The sequence below is a fragment of the Megalobrama amblycephala genome, linkage group LG20 (assembly GCF_018812025.1).
Source record: "Megalobrama amblycephala isolate DHTTF-2021 linkage group LG20, ASM1881202v1, whole genome shotgun sequence".
Taxonomy (NCBI): Eukaryota; Metazoa; Chordata; class Actinopteri; order Cypriniformes; family Xenocyprididae; genus Megalobrama; species Megalobrama amblycephala.
This window is the reverse complement of record NC_063063.1, coordinates 11,444,012-11,457,689: the sequence shown is the minus strand read 5'-3', so window position 1 is coordinate 11,457,689 and position 13,678 is coordinate 11,444,012. Positions and strand designations below refer to the sequence as shown.

The following is a 13,678-nucleotide window of genomic DNA, read 5'->3' as shown; positions in this document are numbered from 1 at the left end:
CCACAAACCCTACACAGGGAACAGTGGTCTACAAAGAAAAATACTTTGGTATTTAAATAGCAACCAGACCTCAAACAGTTCAACCTGCGGCCACAGGGTGGCAACCTAACACCATGGAAAACGTGAAGGTCTACCACTCTTTAAGCCTAAAAGGGCATTATATATTTTTTTCAAAATATGTCTTGGCATTCTTCCATGCCCCATCAACCTCAGTATGCAGGTCAGGAAGGAATGGAAAGCTCACTTGAGATGTAAGATTATGGCTAGAGAGAAACCTCTCATCATGCCTTTTCGAATGCGTGCGGTGTCTCTCCTAAAGCCGAGGACACACCTAACGATTAGCTGAAACATTCTAAGACTGAACTGAACACACATACCGATTGTTTCCTTCGACTGGAGCCGATTTATATACTCACACATAGAATTTGAACACCGACTGTAATCGCGGACTGAACGCAACTGGCTCTGACTGGACGCGTTTGAGTGCGATCAGTCATAAGTATCAATTTACATTCATAATCGGCCTTACAATCGTTAAGTGTGTGCGCGGCTTAACACGCTGCCATGGCAACTGCAATCTGCCGGCAGCGCATTCCATAATCTACAACAGCTCAGCATATGTGGAACAGGGTGTCTGAGAGGATTCAGTAAACTCACCATCTCTATCCTCCTTGGCTGGAAGTGCACTCGCCGCTGGACCTGAGGATGCAGATGACAACGCATCCTCTCCCAGCAGCTCACTCTTGCGAGCCGCCGAATCGTGTGAGCGGTCACACCCCTCTCAAAGTCTTCGGCGAGCTCCATCTCAGTGCCCTGTGATCTGAGTCTCCACCCTGCCTCAGTGCAAATGGGACCTGAACCACCAGGACCAGATGCTGGACTCTCTTCCCTCGAAGACGAGAACGGAGCGTTCTTAACTTATGAGAATGCTACAGTTTGCACAGGCAACTCCCTCGAGAATTCTTTTAAGTGCTCTCCCCCCAGAAAGAGAACGCACAGCTCGTGTGTGTCATCTGGCCTCAGATAACAAGGACACGGATCCACACATTTAGTAAGCTTACTAGTTACTCTGTGCATTTCATAACTGCCACGATAGTGTTTCACACAAAACAGTCGCTGAAGACGAAAAGAGGGTGATGTTATCTGGGCGGCCCTTATATACTTCTGGGCCGGTCAATACGATATTGCTAAGTTTGGATATGTGTTTCAGACAGCAGAGGCAGTTCCCCTAGCATTCAGACGTTCAGACGCAGCTCGAGTTCACACACACACACACACACACACACACACTTTTGTCAAAAGGTGGCGCTATAGAGGCCCTCCTCCCTGCCCGTTTAGGGTATATTATTTGTTTAATGATACATAAGCATTTATTTATCACCATTTTGCCATATTCATTAGGTGGTTTCCCATAAATGAATCATTCCTGTACAATTCTCTTCTGTTGCTACATTCAGCTGTAAAAGCATTGCATTTATCCATTCTGTGTTCACATCATTTGTTTTATTGTTTAATTCAGTACTTTCCTTTTTGGTAATTAGTTTATTATCCTTCAGCAGTACATATTCATTATTAGCATTAATAATTGTTGTGGAATTTACTCTTGGATATCTATTGTTAATTCATTTAATTAATTTTATTACAACTGTGTCTTCATTGTGTTAATGAATAAACGACTCTACTAGTTGTCCAGACTCTCACAAATCCTTCAGATAAATCACCTGTCCAACTCACTCCAGGTGCCTGTATTGACACCATTGTATATGAACTGAATTGAGCTGGGCTGCATTTCCCAAAAGCACTGCAAGCCTAAGTTGATCATAGAGACCACTGGTGGCAATTGTTCTAAGATCAACTTAGGCTTAAGATGCTTTTGGGAAACAGCCCTGGATGATGACATCACTGTTTTGTCACCATGTTTTATTTCATGTTCTTGTTTCATGTTTATTTTATTTTTATTTTATTTTTTTTTTTATTTTATTTAGTTTGATTCATGTTGCTTGTTTGTGTCATGCTTCCCTTGCTCCTCATGTGCTCCCTTAGTCAGTGTGGTTGTTTATGGTCATGTGTTTCTGAGTTATGTTTGTTCATTGGTTCCCTTGTTCCTTGTGTCACTTGCCCATTGGTTGTCTTAGTCATGCGTTCCCTAAATTCATGTATTTAAGCCTCTTGTTTTCCATGTTACTTTTTTGTGTATTGGATTAATGTAACCCTGCTGTTGGTGAGTGTTTTGGTCAAGTCTGCTCATTGACAATTCTGCTTTTGTTCAAGTTGGTTGCTTTGTTTGTTTACTCACTTTTTTGATTATTAATAAACTGCACGTGGCCATCACCTCGCCTTCAGTTGGACTGATTGTTACAGAATACACAACCTACAAAAATGAACCCAGCAGTTTCTCTACTTTTGTGTCACCGTCAAGGTGACCAGGCTATCAAGAATTATGTAGAGGAGTTTTGTGGACTTTGTGATTTGGTGGGCTTTAGTGATGTAGCCTTCAAGGAAATTTTTGTCACTTTCGTCATGAACCTGTTCTTTCGCGGCTTCCTGGGGGAAAAATACACTGGTGCACCAGTGTATTGACCATGCCCTTCTGCTAAGTGGATCCTCATTTACTGTAGGAATTGTGGATGGGGAGCCCCGCAATCCTACAGCATTCTCCATCCCAGAGTGTTTACATGCCCCTACTGTCATGTCTGGAGTTGTTCACATCATGTCTATCAGTACCTGTTCACGCCAAGACTGCCACCCCAGGGCCTGTTCACGCCATGCCTGCCACATCAGAGACAGTTCACAACATGGCTGCCATACCAGAGTCCCCAATCAAAATGGCCATGCCAGAATCATCAGACAAGATGGCTGCCATTCCAGAATCTCATCCCGTCATAGCCGCCAAGCCAGTGTCTTCAGATAAGATGGCTTCTCCGCCTGTGTCTTCAGACAAGATGGCTTCTCCGCCTGTGTCTTCTGACAAGATGGCTGTTCCGCCTGTGTCTTCTGACAAGATGGCTGCTCCGCCTGTGTCTTCTGACAAGATGGCTGCTCCGCCTGTGTCTTCTGACAAGATGGCTGCTCCACCTGTGTCTTCAGACAAGATGGCCGCTCTGCCGGTGTCTTCTGACAAGATGGCTGCTATGCCAGAGTTTCTTCACATCATGTCTGCCAGTCTAGAGACTGTTTACATCATGCTTGCCCAGCCAGAGATTGTTCACGTCATGCCTGTCCAGCCAGAGACTGGATACGGATTGGATCTGTAATGTATAGTTTTGTTTCATGTTCTTGTTTCATGTATTTTATTTTGTAGTTTGATTCATGTTGCTTGTTTGTGTCATGCTTCCCTTTCTTCTCATGTGCTCCCTTAGTCAATGTGTCATATGCTGATTGGTTGTTTATGGTCATTTGAGTTATGTATGTTCATTGGTTTCCTTTCCTTGTTCCTTGTGTCACTTGCCCATTGGTTGTCTTAATCATGTGTTCCCTAAATTCATGTATTTAAGCCTCTTGTTTTCCATTTTACTTTATCATGTATTGGATTAATGTAACCCTGCCGTTGGTGAGTGTTTTGGTCAAGTCTGCTTATTGCCAAGTCTGCTCATGTTCAAGTTGGTTGCTTTGTTTGTTTACTCACTTTTTGGATTATTAATAAACTACACATGGGTTCATCAACTCTCCTTCAGTTGGACTGATTGTTACACATATTATGGTTAGCTGGGTAGACATGACAACCACATACCCCTTTGTTAGCATCAGGTTAAATTCCTTGCCTTAAAATTCATTTTACTCATTTGTATAATTTTTTCAACATCTATAAAGTTATAAAAAGTGCCCCAAACTCTTATTTTCTTTTAGTTTAAGGGATTATGGGTAACATATGAAACCATTTGTCAATACGATCTTCAACTAGATGGAACTGGATTAAATATTTTGACTGTTGCAATCGCAATCGGACTTATGACCTGTAAAGCTGCCTGAATCATAATCAAGCACTGTTCGCTGGCCCCCGACTGAGTCTAGTTTCTCTAAAGTTTTTTTTTTTTTCCATTTTTATCACCTTTTTGTCACCTGATGTCACCTTTTGGAGTTTGGGATTCTTGCCGCTGTCGCCTTTTGGCTTGCTTAGTTGGGGACACTTGATATTCAACAATGTTTTTGATCTGTCTGCATTGACACCATTGTATGCAAACTGAACTGAGCTGGACAATGACATCACTGTTTTCTCCAGTGCTGATATATGAATTAACTTTAAAAATGAATAACTCTTGATTTTTACAATGGAATGAATCAATACTGAATTTAAGTTGGTCAGTGACACAATTTTCTTTAAGAGCTGCTGTGTAGCCAATATTATTTACCAGTTATTACTGTAAAGGTGCTTTGACACAATCTGCGTTGTAAAAAGCATTATATAAATAAAGGTGACTTGACTTGACATATGACTGTCTCTTTTTGCAACTTTTGCAACAAAAAAAAGCATAATGGATGCACAGTGAAAATAGGCTATCTGCACATGTGCTGTACTATTTTCATCATACTTTGTGATGCATTTATCCTAATCTTACATAGTCCATTAAATTGAACTCACCATTGTCCAGATACCGTACAGTGGAGTTTTTAGAAAAACTCGGGTCGAAGTTTGCCATGAGTGGAGCAATATACTGCGTCGCTGTCAGCATGCGGTGTGTTATCTCTCCAGTGAAAATAAACCCTATAAAAATATTAAGAATTCAAGCATAAGATACAAAATTTCTATAAATAAATAAATGAATAAATAAATAAAATATATTTTGTTTTAGTTGTGGACTGAAAATATGTATAGGGCTATGTATAAGGGATATGTATAAATATTTTGTACATTAAAAGGTCCCTTTATTGCATTCAAGGATGGAACCCTTTCCGTTTAATAATAATATGACAAAAATTCTAAAAATTAATTCAAGCAGAATGGTGGTAGTGAGTCTGGGGTTATTGTGAAAACAGCCATATTAACACTGCAAATGATTCCATCAGAAATCTGATTTTTTTAGAGGATAATTAAAGGGGTAATTCACCACTGGCAAAATGGGCTTTCAATAAAACTAGGCTGCCTGTGTTATAGAAAGGCAAAATAAATTTTGAAAACTATGCTGCCTGACCAGGGAAAGCAGAGTGGCTGTTGTCTTTCCTTTTGCCAAATAAGTAGGGAAACTTCAACACCCATGATGCAATGGGTATTTTGCCATCCAAGGCTTCTCCCAGTTTCCTCCTATTGGAATTTGACCAGAGTCAAATTTCGCCTTGCTTGAGTAGGAAATACTCATTAGCAAAACTAAGCAAAGGCTGCATCACAGTACTCATAGAAGAGAGGGTGACTGAAAGAAACTGCAATTCCATCAGTTACTTGTGAAGAAAAGGAATGGGGAGCATCTTCTGCTTAACCCCCAAAGCAAAATGCTTTCACATACAGCTAAGAAGGCTGTTGTAGTGTTACTTCCCTTTCAAGGGAACTCGCACTGCATTGGAAGATACGACACTATGGGAATGCCTCTGAGTGATTGCATCATGAAGCACGTGTGAAATCATAGGTGGGTGATGACATGACCAGGAAGCTATAAAGCACACCCAAACCTAAGAATGTTAGCTTCTGTGACTTCAGCAAGCACTCTATGTGAAATTGTCTCTGTCTATTATTGTTTGTTTTTCACAAGCATATATATATATAAGACAGGAGTAAATGGCAAGCAAACAGCAGTTCAGATCGTGTGTCCCTCCCTGCCTTCGTTACATTATGGGTGGAGATACACATGATTTGGACAGCTCATGGACATGCATGGACAGCTCATGGGCAGCTGGCTGTTTTCATTCATAAAAGACCGTCATCCTCTAGTGGAAGGCTTCAGTCCTGATACTGGAAGTGGTTCACACCTCATCATATAGTGCCAGTTTCTTCTCTGTGCTCTCAGAGGATCATTCTGCCAACCCCGGCACCTCAGGTGCTTTGGGACACAGCGGCTTCCATTGAGTTTCGCCCAGTCTCTGCCCAGGAATGTTGTGGAACTGGGAGGCTCACTCCCTCTGAGCAGGGTAATGCAAAAGTATGTTTGGTCTTCCCCTGCCGCTGAGCCATTTCAGGGCACTTGGCATATTACTCCACCTACACTAGAGGTTAGTCTCAAGAGGCTGGTTCCCTTAGTGGATCTTGTAGCAGCGTGGGAACTTCTGCCAAAAGTGTCTCAGTGGGTCCTGCAGACTATAGAGAGAGGCTGCAGAATTCAGTTAAGGTTATTATCTGCCTTGGATCAACAGCATCCTGCCCACAGTGCTAGGTCACAAGCAAGCTCTGGTAATGAAACAAGAACTCAAAGCTCTTTTGTGGAAGTAGGCCATAGAGTGAGTTCCTTCTCCCAAGAGGGAGTCCGGGTTCTACAGTCTGTATTTTATTGTTCTGATATAACAGTGGTTCTCAAACTTTTTTGGTCATCCGCATTAAAAAAAACAACCCCCAACCCCCCACTTCCGACTACCAAATGATTTCACTAATATATATATAAATGGTTGTTAAAGCAAATCAAGATAATGCCCGTACAAGACCCCCACATTCATCTTTGAAAAAAAAAAAAAAAGGTGATAAAAGATAATTTGAGAAAGGGTATCATATCTGAATTTTATGGGTTGCTGACATCTTATTCATCCAAAAATTCACAATATAATTTGAATACATGGAAGGAAAAAAGATTCACACTATGTCTAAAAAACATGCCTTAAACTTATAGTGTATAAATGGTTAATGCGGACATATGTAGCACCGGTGGAATTAAATAGATGTAATAAAAACATACCAGACATATGTACAAAATGTATGAAAGCTAGAGGAACTTTGTTTTACTGTATTTGGCAATGCAGAAATATTAAATTATTCTGGGAAGAGGTAAGAGTCATAATTAAGAAGATAATTTCAAAAAAATTTTACTCGACCATAAGTTCTTTTCTGTTGGGCTTATACGCAGAGAAATAAAATTATAGTACAAATGAGTGAGCATTTATAGACCTCAGCTTGCTTTATGCCAAAAAAAAAAAGAAAAAAAAGTCACTCTGTTGTGGACAAAGATTGAGAGACTAAGTACTACTCAATGGATAAGACTGATGTTATCAAGCCTTCCATTAGAAAGGATAACTTACATATTAAAGGCTAAACAGCATGTATTTGAAAACATATGTGTCACAGATCTGCCAGGCTCTCTTACCAGCCAATCCCAGTGCTCATTATCACCAGAATACTAATCACGCACACCTGCACCTCATCTGCACCCTCATCATGCTGGCTTTATAAGTACACAACTCACCTCACTCCAGTGTTCGTTCTCTTTTCTCTGAAGTGGACTCATCTTCTCCAGTTTTCCACTCCAGCGTCTGTCTTCCCTAATTCTCAGTGTGAATTATACTTATCTGTGTTACTGAGGTGTGTGCTGTCTTGAGTACTCCATCCATCTCATCCATGATTTTCTGTAAAAAAAAAAGACATTCCATTACATTCATCATCAGTACTGTCAACTTATCATTCGAACTGCCTATTTACCTGGCATTTATCCCATTGCCTCTGTTGCTGTTAATAAAAGTCATCTGTATCATTATATTCCTCTGTGTGAGTCTCCTTCCATAACAGAAGACTGGACCATACACAGGATCTTCACAGACAGTGTTTGCCAATCCCATGGCCAAACCAGCGAACTTCTCTGATGCGGCGGAGGAGTGCAACGGATTCTTTCTACAGTGCTTGTTGGCCCTGGAGATGCAGATGCATCTCTACACATCAGACAGAGCGAAGATTGCATTCATCGTATCCCTACTGACGGGACGAGCACTCCAATGGGGAAAAACCATCTGGTCACAAGCTGGTACAGTAACCCAATCACCCCATCATTCATTTCATCGAACACTTCTGTGAAGTTTTTGGCAGACCAGCCGGTGACTCTTCTGTGGTTGAGCAACTATACCATCTCCGTCAAGGTTCAATGGCTGTTAATGATTATGCTCTCAAGTTCAGGAATCTTGCTGCTGCCAGCGGATGGAATGAGCACTTGCTCCTCAACATCTATCGGCAGGGATCGGCAGAGTGCGGCTGCATCCCGTTGCATACGATGATACCATAAGCCTAGAATGTTTCATGCAGCCTCTCCATCAACTCAATTTCCATTGAAAGTCCAGTAGAGAAACAGTCAGTCGAGATTCCAGCCTGTTACGCCCCCTCTAGTGACGTATTCTGCCTGAAGAAAGCCTCACAGCTGCCTCCACATCAGCCATGGGACATCTCCTCATCTCATTGTAGAAGTGGATGCCTCGACCACCAGGGTAGGAGCAGTGTTATCTCAGCAGCAGCAGGGGACTCCAGCCAAACTTCATCCATGCGCCTTTTTTCCCGCAAACTCAGCCCGGAGGAGAGAAATTACGATATCCACAACAGAACTCCTCGCTATCAAGCTGGCCCTTGAGAAATAGAGACATTGGTTGGAGGGTGCACAACATCCTTTTATCATCCTCACTGATCACAATAACTTAAAATACCTACGAAATGCCAAGAGACTCAACCCCCCCAAAGCATGTTGGGCATTATTTTTCACATGCTTCAACTTTACCATCTCCTATCACCCAGGCCCCAAGAATGCAAAAGCTGATGCTCTCTCATCTCCACACTCCAGAAGAGGTCAACGAAGAACCTGAACCCATCATCCCTAATGAACTCATCGTAAGTCCTCCAATCCAGCTACCTCTTCCAATGTCTCTACTGCCACTCCACCGGGCTGCCCACCTGGATTACAGTACATCACCAGAGAACAACGCATTCCCCTGATTCACTCCACTTACTCTTCTCTAGGCACTGGCAACCCAGGGGCCAATAACACCCTCTCACTGCTAAAAGTCCGCTTTTGGTGGCCCAACATGGCCAGGGATGTGAGAAGGTTCGTCCAAGGTTGTTCCGACTGTGCCATCTCGAGGAGCCCTTGTCATCTACCATCTGGCAAACTCTTTCCATTGCCCATTCCAAACCAAACCACCGATGGTCACACCTAGGAATGGATTTCATCATGGATCTGCCTGCATCTGATAGTAAAACACATGCATTCTGGTAGTTATTGACCGATTTTCGAAATCCTGTTGTCTGTTGTCTTCTTCCCCTCAAAGGACTGTCCACTGCAATGGAGACTGCTGAACTCATGTTTAACCACCTCTTCAGATACTATGGACATCGTCTCTGACTGTGGACCACAGTTCATATCACAGGTATGGAAAGCCTTTTTCAATCTCCTAGGTGTGATCATAAGCCTCTTTTCTGGATACCATCCCCAGTTGAATGGGCAGACGGAAAGGAAAATCCAGGAGATTGGGCGTTTCCTGCAAACCTTCTGCCATGGCCACCAGAACTATTGGAACCAGTTCCTAGGCTGGGCCGAGTACACGCAGAACTCCACTGGACTCGCTCCCTTCCAGTGCATACTCTGTTACCAGCCACCTCTATTCCCCTGTTCAGGAGAACCATCCAATGTTCCATCTGTCAACTACTGGTTCCAAGAGAGTGAGAGGGTCTGGGATGCAGCTTACCATCAGCTTCAGCGGGCAGTGTGCAGGCGCAAGATGACAGCAGACCTTCGAAGGTCTGAAACACCATCCTACCAACCCAGTCAGAAGGTCTGGCTGTCAACACAGGACTTCAGGATGCGCCCGCAAAAAGCTCAGTCCCAGATATATTGGCCCCTTCACCATCACCAAACAGATCAACTCTGTCACATAACAGCTTCAACTCCCCTCTCACTACAGAATTCACTCTTCTTTCATATGTCACTATAAAAACCTTACCATTCTCCCACTTCTGTTCCCACAGAGCCTGCCACAGATCTGCCAGGCTCTCTCACCAACCAATCCCAGCGCACATCATCACCAGAATACTAATCACACACACCTGCACCTCATCTGCACCCTCATCACGCTTCCTTTATTAGCACACACCTCACCTCACTCCAGTGTCCGGTCTCGTTTTTACGAAGTGGACTCTCTCCATGTTACACCAGATTATTCCCTGTGACTATTCTCCAGCGTCCTCTGTGTGCTTACCTCCTGTGCCTTCTCTAGTGTGTTCTCCAGTTCTCCACTTCAGAGCCTTCTCCAGTTCTCCACTCCAGCATCTGTCTTCTCCTAATTCTCAGTGTAGATCATACTTACCTGATTTACTGAGGTATGTGCTGTCTTCAGTCTCCCATCAGTCTCATCCACGATCTCCTGTAAGAAAAAGACATTCCATTGCATTCATCATCAGTACCGTCAACTTATCTTATGAACTGCCTTTCCCCTACTTACCTGCCATTTATCCCATTGCCTCTGTTGCTGTTAATAAAAGTCATCTTTATCATTATATTCCTCTGTTTGAGTCTCCATTTTTAACAATATGGAGTGATTTCATTAATTATAGGATTTGGACTTAACAGATGAAGAAATGGATGACTAATCTTTGCGCCCAATGTGGTTCTGACCTTGTAGAAATGATAGTCAATTTTGAATAGATTACCACTGGCTAAAACAGTTAATCATAGTTTTAATCTGCTAGAGTAGGCTAAATGCAGTGATCTTAATGAAAATGAATGTAAAAGGTATTTCAAAGCATTAAAAAGTGCAGCGAAGACGGGCCCAAGCCTTGTCTGTGGCTTCAGGGCACTTGTGCAAGGCGGGCAATAGGCATTTTTAAATGGGTAAACATAAAATGACTATGTCAAAGTCATTACACCACATTTACTGCAGCAGTTGGTGTCCATATGAGCACAAACCACAACAGCCACATCCATGAGATCATTTAAATTTAGATGAATTTCATGTCATAGGTCAATCTGCCATGTCTTTGTTTTTCTCAACCTCTATAAAAATTCCAGAGCAAATTACATACTGTTATTTGTGCAAACTCCACAGTACTCTGAGAAATGTAATCCAGTCTTAATACGAATGTCTGTGATTGCAGATGTTGTATTATCCCAACACTTCTCTTCATGTGTTTTTGACCTGCCTGAGCTATCGTTTGTGCACTAATCTTATGCACCAAAAGCATGCTTTCATTTAATTTTAATATGTGTGATGTACAAAAAAAAATAAAAATAAAATTATTAAATTATTAAAAAAACAGATGTTAGTCTTGCATGAATGAGTACATGAAATCACAGGTGTCGGGTAATAATAATTGTAACTCCTGTCCGAATAGTGATATAGTGTCATGGTTTAATTTCAAATGAGTGTGTAGTTATCATTTGCAGTTCAAAACTTTTATAAGTTTATCAATAAATGGGTAATCAGTAAAAGGGTTAAAGACCACTAATCAAGATTGTAAAACACACACAAACACACACACTCATGTCTGGTTCGCTATCTTTGTGGGGACTCTCAATAGACGTAATAGTTTTTATACTGTAAAAACCGTATATTCTATCCCCTTACACAAACCCTACCCATCACAGAAAACTTCCTGCATTTTTACATTTTCAAAATACTCATTCTGTTTAATTTACATGCTTGATTCCTTATGTTGACACAAGTCCCCATGAGTCTGTATGCACTCAGGTTGAAGTGTATTCATGCACACACTTTGAACATAGTGGTTCCCTTTCGAGGGAACTCGCACTGCATCAATGACACATTGGGAATGCCTCTGCATCTGAAGCACTTGTGCCAACTAGTCCAATGTCAAAATGGAACGTCACAAGCAGGTGATGTCACGACCAGAAAAGCATAAAAGCACATTTGGAATGACCGGCATTAGCTTCTGCGCCTCAGCAAGCGCTCTGTGTGAAACTGTCTTATTTATTGTTGTCTGCCACTATATCAGTCACAAGCATAAATATATTATGATGAACAAACAAAAGTTTAGGTCATATACTCCTCCCTGCCTTCGTTTCATTACAGATGGGGATACACAAGTTCCCTTTCAAGGGAACTCCACGCTGCGTCTGATAGGATCACTTTGGCAATGCCCAGATCGTGAATGTGTCTGATGCACGTATGTCAACTAGTCCAATGGCAAGAGTGAACGTCATGACCAGGAAAGGATAAATACACATCCGGCAAGACCAAGAGCAAAGCGCTCTGTGTAAAACTGTGTGTCTTATTTATTGTTGTCTGTCAGTTAAAAACCACATCAGGGCTAGTAGGGAAAGCGTAGACGGCAGCAGGTCAGGCTGGTGCATGTTTACACACAATGTCAATATTACAAGCGTACCAAGCCAACCTGATGAGGGATCTGGATGGCAGTGAAGGGATTGGCCCTGACGCAGTTTGTGAACAGATTTATCTCTTAGAGCCACTTTCTGTGGCAACAGAAAGACATCTGTGGCTCAATCTTTCAGAAATCAGAGAAAAAGACAGGGCCTTTCTCCTTGATGCCCCGCTTGCGCCCCCTGGCCTTTTCGGTGATGCTGTCAATACTGTTGTCAAAAGGTTTCAGGAGACAAAGAAGCAGGTGGAGGCTTTTAAGAAATATTTGCCACGCCGCTGCCACCAACCCTCTGGGGCTGCTGGGCGTGAGCAGCCCCAGCCGTCAAGCTCCTCATATAGAGCGAAACAAGAGGAGAGTGTTGCATCTCTTGCTCCACCTCAGAGATACGGGGGGCAGGGACGACACTCTCAACCCAAGCCTTCGAAACTGAAGACCGATCTGAGGGTCGTGCTTCAGGCCAAGAAGGCTTCGGGTCAAAAGAGGCCCTGACACCAGTGGTGTCAGGCCTCTGAGGGCGCCCCCCTGCGGGGTGGAGTGATGTTCACCTTATCATCAATGCCCGCACCACTTCGTTGCCCTCAGGGGACCGTTCTGCCAACCACACCACCCTCTGTGCCTCGGGGCGCAGTGGTTTCCAGTGAGTTTGTGACCCAGTGTTCACAAGATGCTGCGTCACACTCATGCCCTCTTAGGAGGTTAAAAACACAGTCAGATAGGTTAGTTCCAGCCAGTGTGCTTCAGGTCACTGAGATGTCTGTGTTAAATACATCAGAAGCCAGCCTCGAGAGGCTGGTTCCCTTAGTACCCTTAGTAGATGTTCTGGCAGAGTGGAAACGTCTACCAAATATATCGCTATGGGTCCTGCAAACTATAAAGAGAGGGTACAAAATCCAGTTTGGGTTCCGTCCACCTCATTTCAACGGGGTGCTATTAATGTTAGTGCATCCCAATGAACAAGAAGTGAAGACCCTGTTAGCAAAGGAAGCTATAGAACAGGTCCCTGTAAATGACAGAGAGCCAGGTTTTTACAGCCACTACTTCATAGCTCCAAAAAAGGATGGAGGGTTGCATCCCATATTAGTTCTTCATCATCTGAATCGTACAGTCAAGAGACTAAAATTCAAGATGTTGACGTTACATCAGATCGTGACCCAAATCAGATCTGAGGACTGGTTTGTCACAATAGATCTAAATGACACATACTTCCATGTCTCTATCCTTCCACAACACAGGAAGTTCCTGAGATTCACTTTTGGGGGCAAAGTGTACCGATATCGGGTTCTTCCATTCAGCCTAGCTCTTTCACCCCGCATGTTCACGAAATGCGTAGATGCAGCACTGGCCCCGCTCAAGCTGCAGGGCATACGTATTCTGAACTACATATATGACTGGTTAATATTAGCACAGATGGCGGTTCAACATTGAGATGTCGTTTTCGCTCATATTCAAAAATTGGGG

General features: G+C 42.8%; 1 protein-coding gene across 2 annotated transcripts in view; it reads right to left on the bottom strand.

Annotated features, from left to right (window-relative positions):
- plxdc1 (plexin domain containing 1) overlaps positions 1-13,678 on the bottom strand; it is a 448,642-nt gene that overhangs the window by 256,089 nt on the left and 178,875 nt on the right. The window contains exon 5 of one of the 2 annotated variants that reach the window (XM_048171697.1): positions 4,580-4,702. The exons of the other annotated variant lie outside the window; for it this stretch is intronic. Within the exon in view, the coding sequence (XP_048027654.1) occupies positions 4,580-4,702 (123 nt within the window). The remainder of the gene's footprint in view (positions 1-4,579; positions 4,703-13,678) is intronic. 2 annotated transcript variants of the gene reach the window in all.